Source organism: Tiliqua scincoides, chromosome 6 (genome assembly GCF_035046505.1).
Source record: "Tiliqua scincoides isolate rTilSci1 chromosome 6, rTilSci1.hap2, whole genome shotgun sequence".
NCBI classification, from domain to species: domain Eukaryota; kingdom Metazoa; phylum Chordata; class Lepidosauria; order Squamata; family Scincidae; genus Tiliqua; species Tiliqua scincoides.
This window is the reverse complement of record NC_089826.1, coordinates 85937758-85962124: the sequence shown is the minus strand read 5'-3', so window position 1 is coordinate 85962124 and position 24367 is coordinate 85937758. Positions and strand designations below refer to the sequence as shown.

The window sequence follows — 24367 nt, the reverse complement described above, 5'->3', positions numbered from 1 at the left end:
GGGGGTGCAGATCTCCATACATACCAGTGCAAAAGCAGGGGAAAGGTAAGTCAGCCCCAGTAGAGCCAATGGGGCTCACTCCCAGGGATGAGTGGACGGGAGAAAAGCCTGCCAGCTCCTCCTCTCCCAGGGAGGAGCCCGTCTCAGTCCCTGGGCTCCCTGGACTCACTCCCTAGGCTCACAAGCCTGCCAGGGGCTCACTCGCGATTGACTCATTTCGCCTGGAGATGGACTGGTAGCTCGAGGATCGACATAATGAGCACCCCTGCTCTAGGGGCTTGCTCAGAAAGACTGCCATCCCACCCAAGCTTTCCTGGGAGTGAGTCCCAGTGACTCTGAGACTTACTTCTGAGTAGACACGTGGGCTTTCTCAGCGAGCCTGCCATCCCCCCCCTTTCCTGGGAGTGAGTCCCAGTGACTCTGAGACTTACTTCTGAGTAGACACGTGGGCTTTCTCAGCGAGCCTGCCATCCCACCCACCCACGCCCCGCTTTCCTGGGAGTGAACCCCAGTGACTCTGAGACTTACTTCTGAGTAGACACGCGGGCTTGCTCAGCAAGACTGCCACCCCACCCACGCTTTCCTGGGAAGTGGAGCCGAGCAGAGCGGGCAGGGGGCGGGGCCAGGGGCGGAGTTTTTTTTTTTTTTTTTTTTTTTTGCAGTATTCGCTCCATAAGACGCACACACTTTTCCCCCCACTTTTTGGGGGGGAAAAAGTGCGTCTTATAGAGCGAAAAATACGGTAATTAGGTCAGAAATATAAGAATTCCAGGAGTCACTTTTAAGGGAAATGATTGCTTCATTTTTAGCATTTTCTTACTTGTTAATCATGTTGTAAAATGCTATATGTATGTTGTGGTGGAAGGGAAGCACAGAGGGGTCGAACAGGCACAGCACCTAGTGGTTAGCAAATGTCCTTTCTCCCTAATTTCCTCTTCCCATTACCTGTTATTTGTCAGACTGGTTTTACTGGGGGATAGATAGTAATTTGTGGTAAAGATAGCCTTGGTTGTATACCTGTGCCAGAGTCTGGACATGGGGTTAGCTAGTTAGTTGGCAACCTTCAGTCTCGAAAGACTATGGTATCGCGCTCTGAATGGTGGTTCTGGCACAGCGTCTAGTGTGGCTGAAAAGGCTGATTCGGGAGTGACAATCCCTTCCACACTGTGAGCAAGTGTAGTCTGTCCCTGGTCTGTCTCCCTGGCTATGAGCCTTCCTTCTTTGCCTCTTTGCTTCAGTCTGTTGGCAAAGTGTCTCTTCAAACTGGAAGAGGCCATGCTGCACAGCCTGCCTCCAAGCAGGCCGCTCAGAGGCCAGGGTTTCCCACCTGTTGAGGTCCACTCCTAAGGCCTTCAGATCCCTCTTGCAGATGTCCTTGTATCGCAGCTGTGGTCTACCTGTAGGGCGCTTTCCCTGCACAAATTCTCCATAGAGGAGATCCTTTGGGATCCAGCCATCATCCATTCACATGACATGACCAAGCCAACACAGGCTTCTCTGTTTCAGCAGTGCATACATGCTAGGGATTCCAGTTCGTTCCAGGACTGTGCTATTTGGAACTTTGTCCTGCCAGGTGATACCGAGGATGCGTCAGAGGCAGCACATGTGGAAAACATTCAGTTTCCTCTCCTGTTGTGAGCGAAGAGTCCATGACTCGCTGCAGTAGAGAAGTGTACTCAGGACGCAAGCTCTGTAGACCTGGATCTTGGTATGTTCCGTCAGCTTCTTGTTGGACCAGACTCTCTTTGTGAGTCTGGAAAACGTGGTAGCTGCTTTACCCATGCGCTTGTTTAGCTCGGTATTGAGAGAAAGTGTCGGAGATAATTGAGCCAAGGTACACAAAGTCATGGACAACCTCCAGTTCATGCGCAGAGATTGTAATGCAGGGAGGTGAGTCTACATCCTGAACCATGACCTGTGTTTCCTTAAAGCTGATTGTCAGTCCAAAATCTTGGCAGGCCTTGCTAAAATGATCCATGAGCTGCTGGAGATTTTTGGCAGAGTGGGTAGTGACAGCTGCATCCTCGGCAAAGAGGAAGTCACGCAGACATTTCAGCTGGACTTTGGACTTTGCTCTCAGTTTGGAGAGGTTGAAGAGCTTTCCATGTGATCTGGTCCGGAGATAGATGCCTTCTGTTGCAGTTCCAAAGGCATGCTTCAGCAGGACAGTGAAGAAAATCCCAAACAAGGTTGGCGCAAGAATACAGCCCTGCTTCACTCCACTTTGGATGTCAAAGGGGTCTGATGTGGAGCCATCAAAGACAACAGTGCCCTTCATGTCCTTGTGGAAAGATCTGATGATACTGAGGAGCCTGGGTGGACATCCGGTCTTGGGGAGAATCTTCAAGAGGCCGTCTCTGCTGACCAGGTCGAAAGCCTTCGTGAGATCTGTGAAGGCTATAAAGAGTGGCTGTCGTTGTTCCCTGCATTTCTGCAGTTGTCTAAGGGAGAATACCATATCAGTGGTGGACCTGTTGGCTCGGAATCCGCACTGTGATTCTGGATAAACGCTCTCTGCAAGTACCTGGAGCCTCTTTAGTGCAACTCGGGCAAACAGCTTTCCTACATCGCTAAGGAGAGAGATGCCACGGTAGTTGTTGTAGTCACCCCTGTCGCCTTTGTTCTTGTACAGCGTGATGATGTTTGCATCTCTCATGTCTTGAGGTACTCCACCTTCTCTCCAGCAGAGACAGAGGATTTCATGCAGCTCAGTGACAATGATCTCTTTGCAGCACTTTAGGACTTCAGCAGGGATGCTGTCTTTTCCAGGTGCCTTGCCAAAGGCAAGGGAGTCTAGGGCCACGTGAAGTTCTTCTAGGTTTGGTTCACTGTCAAGCTCCTCCAGCACAGGCAGGCACTCAATGTTGTTCAGCGCTTCTTCAGTGACTACATTTTCTCTGGAGTATAGCTCAGAGTAGTGCTGCACCCAGCGTTCCATCTGCTGCACCCGATCCTGGATGACCTCGCCTGCGGCAGACTTCAGAGGGGCAATTTTCTTCTGTGTTGGACCTGTGTTGGACCTGTGTTGGATGGTATCTGCTTGATACCATCATACATCCCCTTGATGTTGCCCGTGTCAGTTGATATCTGTATCTGGGAACAGAGCTTGAGCCAGTAGTCGTTAGCACATCTCCTGGCAGTCTGGTGGACTTTGCTGCGAGCAGCTTGGAGGACCTGCAGGTTGCGCTCACTGGGACAGGCCTTGTATGCTGCTTGAGCTCTCCTCTTTTCCTCAATGACTGGTGTCAACTCCTCAGAGTGGGCTTCAAACCAGTCTGCCGCCTTGTTGGTCTTCTTGTCGAATATGGATAAGGCGGTGTTGTAAACGGTATTCTTTCTTTTTTTTAATATAATGTTTTATTTATTTATTACAGATACAGGTAAGGAAAATTGGATAGACTTAGGGTTAGGACTACATAGGTTACACACAAGGTGGTGGCCATCGATTACAACATACCTTAATCCAAACGAAATTATTCATCAATACAAAAATTATCATATTATTTAATCTACTGATTAATAGTTTAAATAAACAATCAATATTTTTCCTCTAACCTTATCTAACTCATCATAAAAAGGCTTCAAATTTTTACTTATACAAACTTCTTACCACTGACCTAATCTCTAAAATAAAATCTTTCTTATCTAATTCTTAATATCTAATATCGCATCTAAAAGGAATACCTTCAATTACCATGGTATTACACACTTCAATGTCTCTTATAACATATTTTATATCATTTTCCATATCATTTTCCATATCTATCCAATCATAAAAAGGCTTCAAAATTTCATTTATAGACTCTTCTTACCACTAAACTAACATCTAAAATAAAATCTCTTATCTAATTCTTAGTTTCTAATATCACATCTAAAAGAAATCTCCAATTACAATTCTTTTTCAAAAAATATCCCTTATTTATCTTAATACCACTTAATTTTCACAATATTTATATTTCCAATTTTCAATTACATCTATTTTGACTTAATATGGTTAAAAAAAATTCTACTTATTGTTCATTTTAACTTTCTGTCTTAGTGCTTACTTTGTTCTCTGTCTACAATTCATTTTTAAAAAAAAAATACCCCTTATTTATCTTAATGCATTTTCACCAAATTTATATTTCAAATTTTCATTTACCTCTATTTTGACTTAATATAAATAAAAAATTTTTTTACTTATTGTTCAGCCATTTTAACTTTCTGTCTTAATGCTTGGTTCGTTCTCTGTCTTATCAGTGCTCCTTTTTACTCCTCCTACTGTTTCTTCCACTTCTTTTTCTTCCTGAATCTCTCAAATTTCTTGGCTCCTCTTTCTTTCTTCTTCTTCATTCTGTTGTTCATTCTGTTTTTGATCCATAAATTCTTCCTCTTCTTGAGATAGCTTGCTCCCTGCATGTTTCCTCTTTTTTCTTCCTTAAGTCTCTTAATTGTTATAGTAACAATTACTTCTTCCGTCTCCTGTCTGATTTCAAAATAGTCCACTTCTTTAATTTCACCCTCCTGCATGCTTATGAGAGAGGAGCTTGTTTGCTTGATTTGTTCAGATAATTTTCTAACCTGTTGTTCCATTTCTCTTCTAAAATCCATCAAGAAATCCCTTAATAAGTTCTGGCTGTTACCAACATCCTTTAGATTTTGAAATGCCATTTTTGTCAGCATCAAGTCCAGCCGCTTGTTATAGGGCTACTTTCCAATTTTTGTATCCAAAAAATATAAATCAATATTCCAAATCCAATCAATATCAAATCAGTCAAAACAATTAAAGAGTCATCCAAATCTTTATCTTGGCTGCCTTCTTCCAAAAAGGGTATATCAATAATCCAGAACAATAACAGAGTCAAATTAGGTTAGTATGCCTTTAAATGAGCAGGATAGCAGGATAGATTTCAAGCCTGTTGCTGGGAAAGTGAAAGTAAAGGTGTATTCCTTTTTTCTTTTTTTCCCTTTTGAGCCGTTGAATATTAATCAGGCATTTCTTTTCCTCTTATTTATTTCTCTTCGGTGCATACCATCAAAATAATCTTGTGTTACTCCAGCAGGGGAAATCCAACTTCGCTTGTTTCCCCTCTGGGTGGCTACCGGCCAACGTAAATAATCCTAAAATTATCTCTTCCTCCTTCTGATGTCTTGATTGCAGTACTCATTAAAGCCTTCTAATAAGCAAGTTTACTCACAGTTTAAATTTTTTTTTGCTGTTATGTTGTTGTATCTAGGCCGTGGGGGTGGAAGTTCTCGGCTTTCCGTATCTCCAAAACGGCGACTGGGATAGATGTGATTCAGCACACAGCAAACGGAGAAAAATCCTTGAAATTGCTTGTATCAAAGAACTCCCCCGTTCAAGCTATCAGCTCTTCGTACCTTCTTCCTGGCACCGAAGCGTGCCTTAGTTGTTAAGGCACATGAAAAACACATCTATTTAGCAATCCCCCCGGGAGCCCCCAAGGTTCGTTGCTACTTCGCCGAGTCGTAAACGGTATTCTTGAAATGTTCCCATCTTGGATGCGCTTGCGTCGGCCGGGCCTGGAAGAGATTCCTCAAGCGCTTGTGCAAATTCCTCCACTTTTCTCTGATCCCGGGTCTTGCTGGTATCAATGCGAGGTCTTCCTTTTTCGTATGATACAGTCGCTTTGTTTGCAGTTTCACTCTGCTGCACAGCAGGGAGTGGTCAGTGTCGCAGACAGGACCCTGATAACTGCGTGTGATCTTGATGCTGGGAAGGCTGGAGCGTCTGGTAAGAATCAGGTTGAGCTGGTGCCAGTGCTTTGATCTTGGGTGTCTCCAAGAGACTCTGTGTTGGGGCTTTGTGTTGAAGAACATGTTGCTGACACAGAGACCGTGATGACAGCAAAGCTCTAGCAGGCGTTGGCCATTTTCTTTCATCTTCCCAGTGCCGAACTGACCTAAGCAAGTGGGCCACGAACTGTGATCAGCACCAACTCTAGCATTGAAATCACTGAGGATGAACAATGGCTCTTTTACGGGGTTCTTCTTGATAGTGGTGGCCAGATCATCATAGAATTTGTCTTTGGCTTCTGCTGGAGACGACAGAGTCGGTGCATATGCACTGATGAGAGTGACAAGTCCTGCTGATGACGAGCTGCAGGGACAAAATTCTTTCACTTCCCACAGTAGGTGGGATGATGGATTTCAGCAAGGTATTTCTGACCGCAAAGCCAACGCCATGTTCCCTGTTTCGTTTGGTGATTTTCCCTGCCAGAAAAATGAGAAATTTATCTCCTTGACAGATCCGAAATCTGGCAGCCTAGTCTCTTGAAGGGCAACGATGTCCACCTGCAGTCTGCTCAGCTCCATGTCGATGACAGCTGTTTTGCGGGCGTCGTCTATTTCTTGCAGGTCATCAGAGAAGCCAGGTGCCATTGTCCTTACGTTCCAGGTGCCCAGCTTTAGGGTAGGAGTTTTCTGTTGCATGGTGCAGAGTTGTTGATCCGCTTGTCGGTTTTCACCCTAAACCCCACGCACCCCATGAGGTTAACGGACCTTGGCGAGGCAACACCTTACTGGCTGGGGACTGCCCAGCTTAAGGCGGGTGGTAGCTGCCCAATGAGATGCAATGATCTCTCCCACCGTCTGAAGCAGCCCCTGGCGTCACGCTCTATGCCAATCAAGCAAAGACTTATAACTGGTAAACTGCTGCTTCCCGTGTTGTGCCGACGCCATATGCAAAGTTGGAGTGTCCTCTCCAGTGCACGAAGCCTGAGTAAAGAAGGTATGGAGGATAGGCTGTTACCCATCCAGCAAATCCCCCCTCTCCACGTCGCTGGAATGGTCCAATGGAAGGCAGAAGCCAATACGGTTGGTTCCAGTGGCATCGCAGGAGTTGCCAGAGCGTGACTGTGTACAGCTGTGAACTGCCTCAGGGACTCCAGCTCCGGATTTTGCCTCGAGGTTGACTCCTGAAGCCTTTTCCACAACTGGATATAGCCACAAGGCAGTGGAGGTTTGAGGTCAGAGTTTCCTTCTCTTAGATGAGCTGCCTTCCCAGGCTGACAAGTCCCATCTACCCGGTTGGACATAGGAAGTGCACCCATTTTTGGTCATACTGACCTTGTTGGAACAAAGAGGACCAAGGAGATCAAAATGCAAGCGAACCAGTAACAGATTCCTGCAGATAACTGAGTACTTTTTTCCCTACTCTATCCATCTTATTCCCTATCCATCTTGTTCCAGACTCTGGTTGCAGCACTCACTGGATGAACTTTTTGTTAAATCAGTAGTTCTTTATGACAGTGATCCATGGCAACATACAGAGCCATCGTAGAGACATCACCTTGTCTAACTTAGAGTCAATGGTGATGTCATGACTGATCCATTAGGATGACTACTTGGGTACCTGTACCTGCCAATTGGCCTGGTCAGGCAGAGTGGAATGCCTAGTCAGCTGGTACATGCTAATCTCTGCAGGAGATTTTATCTATTGTTATGACTGAACTCTGACATGAAGACAAACGGGCCAGATTCTGACTTGTCTGCCCTGACATGTGGTTCCTTGTAGTGGTGCTAAATTCAAAAAGACTTTTGCCACAGGATGTCCCAGCAGTCTAGTTTAGAAGGTTGAAGCATCATAGAGACCTGGAGGGAGGCAGGTGTAGGAGTCCAAAAATAAGAGAAAAAAAATGGGGAAAATCAAGAATTTTTACCACATATGTACATTTCAGCATACAGCCAAGATCCAGAAGCCTACATGGAGAATTCCTGCATGTATAACAGAGCTTCTAATTTACCTTGATTCTTCTTCTACCTAGCTTCTTGATTACCTGACAAACTGGTCTTGAGTTGGTGGAACTTCAGGCATCATCTCTTGCATTGCAGGTTGAGGATCTGGGAGTTGAGAAATATTGAAGCCATTGTGTGTTTGTGGAACTGCTTGTGCACTTGCAGTGCTTGGTGAATCTACACTTGTTTAATATTGTTTTATTTATCATAGGATGATTTTGATTTGTAAGAGAAAGTGGCAAGAGCAAGTGTGCAAAAGAATCACATACACAACACTGTTACAACTTGTGAAGAAAGACTTTGCAAGTTTTCCCCTTTGAGTTTTAACTGCATCTAATGCTTCCAACCTGACTGCCAGAAAATTTGCAAATTCCTTCTGTTTTACCGGGAGAGAGAAGAGCAGTTTCACAATCTGACTTCGGCGTCTACTCATGCTACTTCTTATTAATACATGAAACTACCTTCAGGCACCATATATACTAGAAAATGCAAAGTGAAACCTGCACAGATTAGAAGTAACAGATTGAATCTTGCACAGCCGCCTCTTAATTCAGATGCAGCACACCTCCATATGTAGACTAAATTGCTGGGAAATTAGAATACCTAACACAGAAACACTGAAGGAGCAAAGATTTCACCATAGTAATCTCGTTTGTTTTTCATTAAAAAATATTAATTGCATTGGTGTTGATAGAATATATGGTAATTTAGTACAGAGGGCTATTATAACACATGTAAGGCTACAATCCTATACGCACTTCCTTGGAATAATCCCCATTGAACTCAATGGGACTTCTGAGTAGGCATGCATAGGATTGTGTAGTGTAGTGTAATGTAATATACTATATAGAACCCCCCATCCCCATTCCTCCTCTCGTAGTCTAATCTGCTATCCCATTTTTAGGGTATGGTGAGCAAAAAATTTTCTAAATTTGGGAGAGAGTTAGGAAACACTGAATTGATGTTAGGGACAAATGCCAAAATTGGCATTAACACTTTGTGCTTAAAGTGCAGTTCCATAGTACTTTGGAAAACCTAGTATCTCCACTCATGCAAAAGCTTTTAGATTTTCAATCTAAATTAGGAATATACTAAACCTGCCTCCCATATAATTTTTCAACACTGATTTCTGAAATGTCAGGTTTTGCATGTTTTTGCTTTTTTTCGGCAGAGAGATGGGAAAGTTACAAAAGGAAGTGATGTCAATCGATAGCTTACTGGAACAGAAAAAATTAGAAAGGCATAATAGGCTTCTTGAATGCAAGCTACAAGATTTAAGGATAAACCTTCTGTTGGGATCTTTGGATGACATTAGTGAAGTAGAGGTATTTTAGCCATTTTTTCTTGCATAGTTTTGATTAAAGACAATGGTAGGCTTTGAGTTTGTTCATAAATCTGTCTTACCCAGCATGATCAAACAAGAGTTTTCTTCGATGGTGTGCACCCGATTTATACAAGATTCATTACTGTACTTGTACACTGTGACAGTACACACAGTCAAAACCAGTACAGGCAGGTTCCTTCTATGGTTTCTCCTCTGGAATAGTTCCTTTTTTGTCTGATGCTTTTCTGTTGAGATGTGAAGCAGTTCTTCATCTCTGACATTCTGAGGAATATATAAGAATTAGTTTTTCTGTCCCTCATAAAGGAGGAAGCTGCAGAAAGATACTCATGAATAGGAGACCAGATAACATGGACAAAAAATTATGCCTGAACAGGAAAGAGAAGGAAAACAAATGCTGCTGTTGATTGTATTAAATTATTACATACCCAATTTAATTTTTGTAGCAATTTAATCTTTCTAAATTACAGTTGGGACACGATACTGAAAGGTCTCAAGCAACAGCTGATATTTATGAAAGAGAGCTGGCAATTCATATAGACTACAGCAGTCTTTCAGAAGAGCTGAAGGTAAGAAAATCTACTAAGTTTCCTGTTTATTATAATGCACGACAAATAATGTTTTCTTTAGCTTTTAGAAAGAATTGACTTCAAAAATGTTAGTTGACATCCACTACCTCTCATTTATTTAAAATATTGAAATGTAGCACTACAGCAGCAGTTGCCTTTCTGTCACATTAAAGCAGCACAACAGGGAGGAGGCAAACAGAAGTTTGCAGAGGGGGAGGGGGAGTTGTGGGTATTTGGAAATTGCAGAGGGAGTGCAGGGAGGAGGCAAATGGAAGTTTGCAGAGGGGGAGAGGGAGTTGTGGGTATTTGGAAATTGCAGAGGGAGAGCAGGGAGGAGGCAAATGGAAGTTTGCAGAGAGGGAGTTGTGGGTATTTGGAAATTGCAGAGGGAGAGCAGGGAGGAGGCAAACGGAAGTTTGCAGAGGGGGAGAGGGAGTTGTGGGTATTTGGAAATTGCAGAGGGAGAGCAACTGAACAACACTGAACAACATTGAGTGCCTGCCTGTGCTGGAGGAGCTTGACAGTGAACCAACCCTAGAAGAACTTCACGTGGCCCTGGACTCCCTTGCCTTTGGCAAGGCACCTGGAAAAGACAGCATCCCTGTTGAAGTCCTAAAGTGCTGCAAAGAGATCATTGTCACTGAGCTGCATGAAATCCTGTGTCTTTGCTGGAGAGAAGATGGACATGAGGGATGCAAATATCATCACGCTGTACAAGAATAAAGGTGACAGGGGTGACTACAACAACTACCACGGCATCTCTCTCCTTAGCGTTGTAGGAAAGCTGTTTGCCCGAGTTGCACTAAAGAGGCTCCAGGTACTTGCAGAGAGCGTCTATCCAGAATCGCAGTGTGGATTCCGAGCCAACAGGTCCACCACTGATATGGCCTTAGACAACTGCAGGAGAAATGCAGGGAACAACGACAGCCACTCTTTATAGCCTTCATAGATCTCACAAAGGCTTTCGACCTGGTCAGATTCTCCCCAAATTCTTCAAGATTCTCCCCAAGATCAGATGTCCACCCAGGCTCCTCAGCACCATCAGATCTTTCCACAAGGACATGAAGGGCACTGTTGTCTTTGATGGCTCCACATAAGACCCCTTTGACATCTGAAGCGGAGTGAAGCAGGGCTGTGTTCTTGTGCCAACCTTGTTTGGGATTTTCTTCGCTGTCCTGCTGAAGCAGGCCTTTGGAACTGCAACAGAAGGCATCTATCTCTGGACCAGATCACATGGAAAGCTCTTCAACCTCTCCAGACTGAGAGCAAAGTCCAGCTGAAATGTCTGCATGACTTCCTCTTTGCTGAGGATGCAGCTGTCACTACCCACTCTGCCAAAGATCTCCAGCAGCTCATGGATCGTTTTAGCAAGGCCTGCCAAGATTTTGGACTGACAATCAGCCTGAAGAAAACACAGGTCATGGTTCAGGATGTGGACTCACCTCCCTGCTTTACAATCTCTGCGCATGAACTGGAGGTTGTCCATGACTTTGTGTACCTTGGCTCAATTATCTCCGACACTCTCTCAATACTGAGCTAAACAAGCGCATGGGTAAAGCAGCTACCACGTTTTCCAGACTCACAAAGAGAGTCTGGTCCAACAAGAAGCTGACGGAACATACCAAGATCCAGGTCTACAGAGCTTGCGTCCTGAGTACACTTCTGTACTGCAGCGAGTCATGGACTCTTCGCTCACAACAGGAGAGGAAACTGAACGCTTTCCACATGCACTGCCTCTGACGCATCCTCGGCATCACCTGGCAGGACAAAGTTCCAAACAACACAGTCCTGGAATGAGCTGGAATCCCTAGCATGTATGCACTGCTGAAACAGAGACGCCTACGTTGGCTTGGTCATGTCGTGAGAATGGATGATGGCCAGATCCCAAATGATCTCCTCTATGGAGAACTCGTGCAAGGAAAGCGCCCTACAGGTAGACCACAGCTGCGATACAAGGACATCTGCAAGAGGGATCTGAAGGCCTTAGGAGTGGACCTCAACAGGTGGGAAACCCTGGCCTCTGAGCGGCCCGCTTGGAGGCAGGCTGTGCAGCATGGCCTTTCCCACTTTGAAGAGTAAGGCCCATAGCCAGGGAGACAGACCAGGGACAGACTACACTTGCTCCCAGTGTGGAAGAGATTGTCACTCCCGAATCGGCCTTTTCAGCCACACTAGATGCTGTTCCAGGACCACCATTCAGAGCGCGATACCGTAGTCTTTCGAGACTGAAGGTTGCCAAGGGAAGGCAGCACAGCCTTAGATGGGTTGGTCCTAGAAAGGGTTTAGGTGAATTAGCTGAACTTAAGAGCATTTGGAGCAGGGATGGCATGTGTTCCTGCACTGCCCAAATGTCGTCCTTCCATGCCACCTCTGCACATGCACTCACACACACACACACACACACACACACACACACACCCCCGAATGAGGAGGAAGAGTGGGGCAGGAAAATGAGCAGATGCACCTCTATCTCCCCTTTCTCATTACTGTTGAAGAATGTAGTGTGCAACCTCTGTACTCCACCCAATTCTGCTTGAGATGGTTGAGAGCACTGTGTGATGGGAGCCCAGTATGCACTGCTCCTTGCAAACAGAAATGGCACAGAGAAAGGAGGCTGCATGCCACATTCTTGGGAAGGGTGGGCTCCAGTTCACCTCTCCCTGCCCACTTCATGCTTTGTAGGGTGGGGAGAAGTGATTTGGAACCATGGAACCTTTTTTCTCTTTTCCTTCCCCCTTCTCCCCCTAGCAGCACTGGAGGGAGAAGGGGGCTGCCACTGTTGCAATTCTCTTCTGACCTGCTCCCACATGTAGAAAGAATTTGAGTGCCCAGTGGTGTGGCAGATAGATGGGCTGGGGTCTCATCCATTTACCCCCTTTCCAAGGTGCTGTTCCATGCAACCATTTCATGTCACTTCATGGCAAGCCCTGTCCTGGGAGGGAGGAGCAACTCTCTCCAGTTTTACTTCTGTTGGATATTTCTTTTGGTCTAGGAGTGCCATGAAAAATTTACTGAGACACTAAGGGTGACGTGAACCAAGGAAGTTTGGGAACTTTGGTATAGCCTGTCATAATTAGCATTCCTCTTCCAGCAGTTTCATGTGAACAGTAGTGCTCATATTGGTGGTAGCATTAGCACACTACATTAATGTTATTGGTATGTTATATATGAAGCTTGTGAGCTTTTACCATTGCCTAAAAAATGACAAAATCTGAATCCATAGCGTCCAACAGTAATCAGCAGTGGACATGCATGTGGGGCAATATGAGGACAAATCAATATGTGAATGAACTGCAGTGAGGATGTCTGCATATGCCCCCAGATTTTGTCTTCAAATTAAACATTCAGGGCAATTGCTAAAGTCTCAGAAACATTTCCTTGAGATTTTCATAGTTCTTTGTTTCATCTTAAAACTAGGACTTGCAGACTGACAAAGAGATTGAGGCTCATCTAGAACAGTTTCAGCAGGAAATAGCATCTAAAGAAAATATGTTATTAAAAACAGCAGCACCAAATCTGAGAGCACTGGAGAGATTGCATATTGTTTCAGACAGATTCCAAGAATCAATTGATGGTAATACTGAGCCTTTCTAATGAATAGTTGTTCTGAGTAAGTGGTAGGCAGTCCTTGCTCTGCAAGTACTTCACATGGTCTTAACGTTTCTTACTGCTGTGAATGGGCCTTATTTTGCTGTTGCCAATTAACAGACTTGATGGGCGAATTCTTCCAAATGTTTTTTGGCTTATATGCAGCCTGAGTTCTTTATATGTGTGCAAATGTTTCCATGTATCCACATCTTCCATTGGGATTTCTTTTTCTTCCTTCTGTTTCCCTTTGTGAGGAATTCCGTCTTTTGTACAGGAATTCTTTGCCCACCCGAATGAGTCTCAGAATAAAAAGACATGCTTCAAGCCCTGTCACCTTCTCCTCCAGCAGGGAGACTGTCTTGTACTTGAAACAGGTATAATACATATCCTTTGCAGGCAGGAAAACAAACATGGTACATGCTTCCCATGTAACCACAGTATCTGTATTATTTTTCATGTTGCTTGGAGCTGTTGACATACCAGCAGCGATCTCTAGTTTTCCATCTCAAACTCCCTGTTTTCTGTTAGCTTGCCTTGTGCATGAGCTTTGTTCAGGAGTTCACATCTGTAGGTGTAATTCCAAAAAGGTGACCCAGGATGAATCTAGAGCAGGGGTGCCCACATCCCGGCCCTGGGGCCACTTGCAGCCCTCGAGGCCTCTCAATGCGGCCCTCAGGGAGCCCCCAATCTCCAATGAGCCTCTGGCCCTCTGGAGATTTGTTAGAGCCCACACTGGTCCAACGCAACTGCTCTCAGCATGAGGTCAACTGTTTGACCTCTCACGTGAGCTGTGGGATGAGAGCTCCCTCCACTGCTTGTTGTTTCACGTCTGTGATGCAGTAGTAGCAGCAAAGGAAAGGCCAGCCTTGCTTTGTGCAAGGCCTTTTATAGGCCTTGAGCTATTGCAAGACCTTCATTCATGCATATAAGTTCATCTTTAATATATTCATTTATGTAAACTTATGCAAATTTATTCAAATTTTTAAATGTAAATTAATTCTTCCGGCCCCCAACAGTGTCAGAGAGATGATGTGGCCCTCCTGCCAAAAACTTTGGACACCCCTGATCTAGAGTGAACTCTGCCCACCTGAGAAATGTGCTTCCTTCCCAAAGCACTTCCCCTAACTCACTTTAGCAACAAGTTCTGCCCGATCTGTGCTGTGTCCAGCACAAGGATGCAGATAAATGAGTGAATCTTGGTCTAGGCTTATGTAACAGAGCCATTCGATCTTGACTAGCAGAAAATAATTCGCTAGGTCTGCAAATTTATTCATTTTCATGATTTTATTCCATTCTTCCTCCAAGGAGCTCAGGGTGGTGTAGGTGTACATGGTTGCTTCCCGCCTTTTTATCCATAGAACAGCCCTGTGGGGTGGGTGAGACTGAGAAGGGTCACCCAGGAAGCCCCAGATGTGTTGGAATATGAACCCTGAATGTGCTTTAACCCAGGAGGGCAGGAGGTCTGGTCTAGAGGGTAGAGCCTCCATTTGCCTGAAGATAATATCCACAGGTCGCCAGTTTGAGGCCACCGGCACCGTGCGACCTTGAAGCAGCTGACAAGCTGAGCCGAGCTATTCCATCTGCTCTGAGCGTGGGAGGATGGAGGCCAGAATGTGAAACCAGATCAGAAAGAAACATCTGAATGTTGTGGTTCTTGAAAGATAGAACCTTCTTTCAATTGTAAAAATCTCTAGGGGATTTAAATAGCCTGCCTATGTAAACCGCCTTGAATAAAGACCTGAATAAAGACCAGGAAAGGCGGTATATAAACACCTGTATTATTATTATTAACCCATTTATGTCCAGCCCACAGTTGTACACATTTGTTCCCCGTTGCATATATGCAACATTGGGCAGAAATGGTTTAATGCATGTTTTACAAGGATAGGCTAGGCACTCTTTCGTATGTGTCACACTAGATTTCATTAACATAAAACAAAGAATAAGCATAGTGGTGCTGAAGAAATAGAATGTTAACATTTGAAAGTTTCCTTCTGCAAGGGAATTGTACATACAGTGGTAGGTACTCTCTTTGAAACTCAGAAGTTGTTTTTTCCCCCTCTGTGAAAGTGTCAGATGTTTAAATTTTCCCAAGGGTGGATAGAAGGATAGCGTTAAAATTTGCAGTGGAATGTTTAAAGTTCAATTTGTTCTGAGTTCTTGTAATGTTAAGAAGATCTCACTAAACAAATTTCAAGAACCTAGATCTGTACGGCGCAAAATTAAATGCCTGTAAAATGGTATTTTACTGTATTCAATTGAAAGCAGCTCAGTTATCCTTTTGTAGCATTTGAAGCCTGCAGGAGAGAAGCCAGAGTATGTAGGCAAGAATTTGAGAAAGTGAAAAAAAGAAGATACGAGCTGTTCAACCAGTGCTTTGAACATATATCGACAGCTATTGATCAGATTTACAAGAAACTCTGCAGAAATGATAGTGCTCAGGTAATTTTTGTATAACTGTCCTTCCCTAAGTTTGTCAAAGATCTAGCTGTTGGTTATTCAGAAACAGAAGAGTTCTCCAGGAGCTAGGCAGTACAAGAAAGTACTCATTGTTTGGGGGAAAATTAATGATAAACTAAATTCAAGATTTAAAATGACTGAGTAAAGCATTACAGAGAAATCAGCAAAGTATCTCATCCCTTGATCTCTTCAACTTAATGGAATTGTTGGGTTTGGGTGTGTGGTGAATGGGATCCCATCACCCTAATAGATAACCCTTGTTTGTTTGTGATAGAGAGCTGGCTTGTCTTAGACAGCCTGTACAGTTCCTCTATCATGACTGCTGAAACTTGCACACCCACTGGAATGGATGTGCAGTTTGTGTATTGACAGCACCAGAGGGGCTGTCTCCGAACTCTAATAGCACTCTGGACCTGGAGGAAAACTCTAGCAGCCTGCTGGGTCTGTTGATCAAGTAAATCCATTTGACTCTGTCCAAGGGGAGGTCTTAAAAGGCTGAGCTAGGGTTTTCTGTCACTGGAGTAGCCAAGAGGAGTATTTTGATCCATAACTGGATTGAGATGTTGCATGTTTTGTCCCAGCGCATCTGGCATTAACTCTACATTGCTATCATACATCTTTAGAACTAAGAGGCAAAATCAGAGAACCTGGTCAAATGTGGTTAGATTTCTTAGCCTGTTGCCTTAGGGTTCAATCCTTTGGTGCCCAGCACTGGTGGTATGCTAGTACCACCAGCGCCGAGTGCCATGAATGTACTGTAAAGCACTTTCCTGCCAGCAATACATTTGTACTACTAGTGTTGAGGCAGTGCCAGTCAACACTGAACCTCACTGCCAGAAGGAATCAGCAGTGGAGCTGCTGGGGGTAAGTATCGCCACCAGTTGTCAGCAAGGCTTTCAGAGAGGCAGGGAGGAGCAGAACTGGTCGGAGGGAGGGGAGGGTGGGGGGCAGAGACAGCAGCAGAGACTGCCACCAAAGCTATGCTCCCTCCCTGTCTGGGAAGCCCTGCATGGGTGCATCTCCAAGGAGACCCATTGGGGCCACAGCACTGTTACCCAGGGTAATGGAGCAAGTGTTCCCCAAGGAATCTCCTGCAGCTGTCCCATTTCGGTGCCACTGTTCCTCTGGCCGCTGGGGCAGCATAGGATTAGGCTGCCCATTTCATTAGGGAGTTTCTAATTTGTAAACATGTAAACCACTCAGGTTTCTTATTTTCAGTCAAAGCTGTAAATTCCTCATATGTTGTAATACATTCAGCATGGTTAAAGCTGTGTATTCTGCATACATGTTTAATTTATACATCTTCTGCTTTGCAGGTAAATCCTATTATAATTCATCCTCCTGTCTTCAAGTAAGGCTGCAATCATACTATACATGCTTTCATGGGAGTAAGCTTCACTGAAAACAATGAGACTTCTGAGTAGATTGTGCTGCAAATACAATAATACATAGAAAGCCTGAAAAGGGATAATCTTGCCTAGTTCCTTTTCCCATTTTGACGCCTTAAAATTCATAAGCTAATCCGTTAGCATATTTGCATGTATGAAAACTGATAGATGTTATCACTTAATAAAGCTTTAAGTGGATTTGCTAATGTGCATGTTAACTTACAAACTAAGGACCCAATCCTATTCAACTTTCTAGCACTGATGCAGCCGCAACACAGCCCCGAGGTAAGGGAACAAATGTTCCCATACCTTGAGGAAGCCTTTGTAACTGCCTCCCCACCACAGGGTGCAGTGCACGCCCCATTGGCACAGCTGCACCGACGCTAGAAAATTGGATAGGATTTGACCCTGAATAAGGAACAATGTGTCTTTCAGGCATTTCTCAGTCCTGAAAATCCTGAGGAACCTTACTTGGAAGGCATCGGCTACAACTGTGTAGCTCCTGGAAAACGATTTATGCCAATGGACAACTTGTCAGGAGGCGAAAAGTCTGTAGCAGCTTTGGCTCTTTTGTTCGCAATGCACAGGTAGTAGAACCAAAACAGATTATATGTTTTTTAATACATTTTGCTCAGCTATTTTTGAATAGCTTGAAGTCTTTTGTGATTTATATTCTTCCATTATTTTGTCCTCACTTCTCCCACCATGTATGAACACATAGATAGAGCACCTCAACAGTCTGTAAAGTGCAAAGATGTACATGCCAGTAATTCTAGTTGTATTCACGCAAGCTTTATAGAAGCATGTCTGTCTTTTCTGGCTTTCATATGCAGTTTATGAACTGGGTACATAATGCTGTCAGTGATGCCCCAGCCTGTGATGCCCTTTACCTGGTGAAGACATGAGAAGGATGTGCACAGATTTCTGGGTTGCTTCCACACTGCCTGTTTAATGGCCCAGTCCTGTTTAGATGATGTGCCAATAGCGCACAGAAGCCGATGCAACATCTGTCATATATTAAGCCCATTGTGGCAGCACCACACCCACAGCTCACCAAAGCATGCACAACAAGGGCGAAATGCCAAGCCTGTCCTGGCAAAGCAATGATGCAGCCCATTCCAGTAAAGCACCCGGCATCCATGGAAACACCACTGCCTGTTATCCACTGAGTGGCATCCTGATGGCAACATGTCTGTGTGGGGACATCCACCAGCTGGAAAAAGCTCTTGTGACAGGGAAGGGACTGCAACAAGTCACAAGGGGAGTCTTAATAGCCCTCAGGCAAAGCAGGATGCTGGTAGGTCACTGCACAGAGGGGTGCCTTGTCCTTGCCCTGTTGGGATAGTAAGGAAGAAGTTCCAATTTGTGTATTCTTCCTCTCCTGGGGAAGAATGATGGCAATAGGAATTCTGAGAAGACAGTCAACAAAATACCTTGCTGTACTTGTTGCAAGGGAAGTTGTGCAGAGTGCTCCCATTATGCACAAAGTGTCCTTTTGCCATGGTTTCCATCCCCAAGATTCTCCTTTGAGAGAGGCCAGATTGGTATAGCCTTCTGCTGCTCATCTTAGTTGTGGTTTCCTCGCAGGGCTTTAGTACTGGAATTTGTGTGCTGTGTCTGGCTGCCAAGTGTCGTCTGTATTCCATACTCCATTACAGGGAAGCGGGTGGGCAGGAAGGTGGCAGAATGTGCCATTTTCTGCTGTCTTTGGGTAGAGAAAGGTGGCATTCTAAGCCCTCTGGGATTAGCCCCTCCCACTACCAGGAGGCAGAGGCAATGAAACTGTAGTCGCCTCAGGGATGGCTTTTCATGCCCAAGACCAGCCGTGCCTCTACAGGACAAGGTCACATTTTTGCTATGCTCCTCAACCTATCAAAGTTTTGGAAAATTTTCTAAGAAATTTTTCTTCTCCTTTTCTCCCATTTTTTCCTTGTCATCCATTGTCCTTGATCATTTTTCAGGAGAATGTCCATTTTTCAGGAAAAGCTCCTGAATGGGGACTTAGGATATGGTGCATGTTGACTGCTCCTTATTCTTTGTATGTCCTTTGCACATCATTCTCCAGTTTCCTCCCTGTTTTGACCTCCACTGACAGAGCTGTGCTGGTGTCCAAATGATATCTGAACTACCTTGGCACAGCTTTTTTCCAGTGTTGTGCCAGCATCCTTGGTGTGTCCGTTGGTGAGCAGACTTTCAGGCTAATGGGGCTGTCATTGCACTGGTATATATGGTGGTACATTGATGTATCTCAAGTATAGGATTGGCCTTAAGACTGTTATTGCTGTCCATCTTTTATTCACTTTTAATAGACAATCTAAAAATGTTGCTACCACCCCCATTGCAGTCTAATATGTGTTAGTTCCACTCTGCTGATGAAGGTGGCAATTGCCTGTGAAGCATGCTCCTTTAATAAAATAATTTCAGTGAGTCTTAAAGGTACAACTGAGCACTTTTAATAAGTCATTTTAACTGGATTTGCCTTGTACTTTTAGTTTTAGGCCTACCCCCTTTTTTGTTTTGGACGAAGTAGATGCAGCACTAGATAACACAAACATTGGCAAGGTAAGTTACCCATCTTATAAATTGTGCTTTTCATATATTCTACAAAGAATTTGAGTAAATAAGTTCCTTTTCGAATCCATGTATTGGGGGGCAGGGGACACTAACAAACCAGACTTTATGGGTTCTTTTTCCTCTCCAAAGGTATCAAGTTTCATCAAGCAGCAGTCTCAAGAACAATTTCAGATTGTTGTTATTTCGCTAAAGGAAGAGTTTTATTCTAGAGCTGATGCTTTAATTGGAGTCTGTCCTCAGGTACATATGATCTATGGTAATTATTCCCTCCCCCCATTAGTTAGTAGTTGGCAACCTTTAGTCTTGAAAGACTATGGTATTGCGCTCTGAATGGTGGTTCTGGAACAGCATCTAGTGTGGCTGAAAAGGCCAATTTGGGAGTGACAATCCCTTCCACACTGGGAGCAAGTGCAGTCTGTCCCTGGTCTGTCTCCCTGGCTATGGGCCTTCTTTCTTTGCCTCTTTGCCTCAGTCTGTTGGCCAAGTGTCTCTTCAAAGTGGGAAAGGCCATGCTGCACAGCCTGCCTCCAAGCGGGCCGCTCAGAGGCCAGGGTTTCCCACCTGTTGAGGTCCACTCCTAAGGCCTTCAGATCCCTCTTGCAGATGTCCTTGTATCGCAGCTGTGGTCTACCTGTAGGGCGCTTTCCTTGCACGAGTTCTCCATGGAGGAGATCCTTTGGGATCCGGCCATCATCCATTCTCACAACGTAACCAAGCCAACGTAGGCGTCTCTGTTTCAGCAGTGCATACATGCTAGGGATTCCAGCTCATTCCAGGACTGTGCTGTTTGGAACTTTGTCCTGCCAGGTGATGCCGGGGATGCTTCAGAGGCAGCGCATGTGGAAAGCGTTCAGTTTCCTCTCCTGTTGTGAGCGAAGAGTCCATGACTCACTGCAGTACAGAAGTGTACTCAGGACGCAAGCTCTGTAGACCTGGATCTTGGTATGTTCTGTCAGCTTCTTGTTGGACCAGACTCTTTGTGATTCTGGAAAATGTGGTAGCTGCTTTACCCATGCATTTGTTTGGGTCGGTATCGAGAGAAAGAGTGTCGGAGATAATTGAGCCAAGGTACACAAAGTCATGGACAACCTCCAGTTCATGCGCAGAGATTGTAATGCAGGGAGGTAAGTCCACATCCTGAACCATGACCTGTGTTTTCTTAAGGCTGATCGTCAGTCCAAAATCTTGGCAGGCCTTGCTAAAACGATCCATGAGCTGCTGAAGATCTTTGGCAGAGTGGGTAGTGACAGCTGCATCGTCGGCAAAGAGGAAGTCACACAGACATTTCAGCTGGACTTTGGACTTTGCTCTCAGTCTGGAGAGGTTGAAGAGCTTTCCATGTGATCTGGTCCGGAGATAGATGCCTTCTGTTGCAGTTCCAAAGGCATGCTTCAGCAGGACAGTGAAGAAAATCCCAAACAAGGCTGGCGCAAGAACATAGCCCTGCTTCACTCCGCTTTGGATGTCAAAGGGGTCTGATGTGGAGCCATCAAAGACAACAGTGCCCTTCAAGTCCTTGTGGAAAGACCTGATGATGCTGAGGAGTCTGGGTGGACATCCGATCTTGGGGAGAATCTTGAAGAGGCCATCCCTGCTGACCAAGTTGAAAGCCTTTGTGAGATCTATGAAGGCTATAAAGAGTGGCTGTCGTTGTTCCCTACATTTCTCCTGCAGTTGTCTAAGGGAGAATACCATATCAGTGGTATTCTGGATAAACGCTCTCTGCAAGTACCTGGAGCCTCTTTAGTGCAACTCGGGCAAACAGCTTTCCTACAACGCTAGGAGATGCCACGGTAATTGTTGCAGTCACCCCTGTCGCCTTTGTTCTTGTACAGCGTGATGATGTTTGCATCCCTCATGTCTTGAGGTACTCCACCTTCTCTCCAGCAGAGACAGAGGATTTCATGCAGCTCAGTGACGATGATCTCTTTGCAGCACTTTAGGACTTCAGCAGGGATGCTGTCTTTTCCAGGTGCCTTGCCAAAGGCAAGGGAGTCTAGGGCCACGTGAAGTTATTCCAGGGTTGGTTCACTGTCAAGCTCTTCCAGCACAGGCAGGCACTCAGAAAAAGTAGAAGTGGAGTGTGGCTTTGCTGCTGTAAAACTAAATCCCCAATGATTTTCAGGTGTTGGGTGGCTGAAAAACATATCGGGAAGCTACACAACTAATGGCATGATCCTATCCAGCCTTGCACCAGCGGGACAAGCATGCCGTGTAGCAAACATGCCATAAGGCGCTTTGTGGCAGGCTGGATAATCATGTTGCCAACACTAAGGCCTGCACCAGCCTGCTAGCACCAGCCAAACACCTGTGTGCTCTAGAGCATGCAGGCACTCACCGGGCCATGGAGGGCAGGAATACCGGCATTGGCTACTGCCATATCCTGACCCCTTCCTGGGATTTATTTCCTGACACAGGGCTGCTCAAACTTGCACCAGCAATTTTGGCACAAGCCTGAGTAGCCTCATAGAGACTGCTGGGACTTACCCTGGGACAAGGGGACAAATGTCCCCTTACCTTGAGGAAGCCTCCAACAGCCTCTCTTCCCATGTTGAATGCAATGGAGGTTGCACAGGCGCCTCTGCATTGCAGCTCAGGACTTTAGCTAGCCTTGGGCTGCCCATTCCCAAATTTGTATAATTCAAAGTGTGATATATGCTAACTTGTGACCATTTCTCTTCTCAGCCAGATGATATTATGTTCAGTCAAGTCCTGACCCTGGATCTCTCCAAATATCCAGACACTGATGAAAATGGGAGACAACAAAAACGCAGCAAGAGCTCTGTGTTGAAATGAGATGCAGTTGGTGGCTGTTTGCAGCACATTGCGTAATTCATTTATCATGAAAGGTTTGAATGTTGCAAACCTGAATTGCAGAACCTTTAGACTTAAGGTTTAAAGCTAACTTCAGAAACATTTTGCGTTAGAACTAGTTGTTCAGAATTAAGTCAAGCATAAATATGCTCATTCTATTTGAAACTTCACTGCTAAGATGTGTGCTATTTGAGGATCAGACTGGATCCTCTCCCGGTAACTTCACCACCACCACTTTGAAAGGTTCCAGATATGAATCTGCAAAGGCAGCTGTGCTTCTGGAACCCGACAGGAGCTGTGCAGATGGTGTGAGATCTGAAGTAGGGAAAACTTGGTTACATCCCCAATCCTGATTATCTGTCTGAAACATTTTATCCAACAGGTCTTTTGGGGTAACAGCTAGTTTGGCCCTAAGTCACTGTATTGCAAGTTCTATCAGTTTTGGTATCTTTCAGAGCAAGCAGCTAAGATTATTAAGCTTGATTATATGAGCATTGGAGACAATGCCATTTCTGACTTAACATTTCAAAATCCACTCAAGTGGAGATTATTAATGCAATGCCTCTTTATATAAATAATGTCTTGGTGTTGGTTGTTAAATTTGTTTGACATGCATAATTACGTTTGAAATGCAAACTTAAATAAGTATTGCTTGGTGCTATTTGTTTCTTAGTCGACAAGTTGTTTTTGGAACTTTTGTTGTAGCTTGAGTGATTAAAGTCTATACTACAAGCTATTGTGACAAAGGCTGGTTGTTTTCCCTCTTGGGCAACAATACAAGTTGATTTAATTGATAAGAAAAAGGTAAATTGTTGCCAGATTGTTGCAAAATTGTTGCAAAATTGTTTCTTTCACACATGTGGTGCTGGTGCATGCCAGGCAAGCATGACCCGGACACGGGGTATTTTGGTTGATCCAATGGTCAAGTACACAGACCTTTAGGGAAAAGGCCAACCTTTGGTTCTCCAGACCAACCCCTGATTTAGGAGAAGCATTCCTTTTTGGTAAATTTCCTGACCAGCCAGACCTTGCTTGGTCAGCTTGATTAAACCTGTAACCAAGGCAAAATCATGTGGGCCTGTTCTTTGAAGTAAACATTGGCAAACACAAAAGAAGTGCCTTCACCCTTGGCTTTCTTCCCTGACTAGAGGGAGAGATTGCACACTTAATCAAGAGCCGTACGGTCACTGAGGCACAGGCTTCCTGAGTGTCATGCGAAAGGGAGCCTGAAACCCCCTTTTGTTGTTTGGTGACATTACCATGGCCACTTTCTCTAACACTGGATTTGTCAGGTTGGTGCTTGGTCCCCATCAAACAACACTGACAAAGCAGTATTTATTTTAAAGAATTTACTATGAACTTTAGAACAATGAGGCAAGTATACAAATTCTCTACAGGGGGCTCACTCCTCAATGGGACTTTTCAGAGGGTCTTCAGGGAATGCTTCTCATCTATCTCAGCCATTCTCATCAATCTGCTTTTCTTTCACAGTCACTGTCTCTCTTCCCATGTTATTTTCCAACTGCCTCTAACTGCTCTTTCTGAACATTCCAACTGCTTTTAAACTGCCATGCCACCACAATTTTCCTTTCCTAAAATGTCTCCCTGTTCCTCTCATGCTTTTCTTGTTTCTTGGGTGCGCAACATCAATGCTGCCCCCACTGTCCCTGGGCACCATGGGGACAATGCAGAACAAACTCAATTCCTTTGCCCAAAATACACTCTCACCACTGAGCAGTTGAGGAGCTCTCTGCCACATCTTCCTCTGGGTGCAGAACAGAGACACATATCCAGCTGGTAATGTAACATCAAAGACCATCAAGTGACAAAACAACATCCTTGAGGAGTATACCCCACCCGTAACTTTGTTTTTTCTAAGAGAATTTTGGTTATAA

General features: G+C 44.7%; 1 protein-coding gene across 1 annotated transcript in view; it reads left to right on the top strand.

The window, feature by feature from the left end:
- SMC1B (structural maintenance of chromosomes 1B) overlaps nucleotides 1-22454 on the top strand; it is a 65804-nt gene extending 43350 nt beyond the window's left edge. The window contains exons 18-25 of the mRNA XM_066632144.1: nucleotides 8909-9062; nucleotides 9550-9648; nucleotides 13066-13222; nucleotides 15524-15678; nucleotides 17520-17671; nucleotides 19577-19646; nucleotides 19788-19898; nucleotides 22344-22454. Of these exons, the coding sequence (XP_066488241.1) occupies nucleotides 8909-9062; nucleotides 9550-9648; nucleotides 13066-13222; nucleotides 15524-15678; nucleotides 17520-17671; nucleotides 19577-19646; nucleotides 19788-19898; nucleotides 22344-22454 (1009 nt within the window). The remainder of the gene's footprint in view (nucleotides 1-8908; nucleotides 9063-9549; nucleotides 9649-13065; nucleotides 13223-15523; nucleotides 15679-17519; nucleotides 17672-19576; nucleotides 19647-19787; nucleotides 19899-22343) is intronic.
- The last annotated feature ends 1913 nt before the right edge of the window (nucleotides 22455-24367 follow it).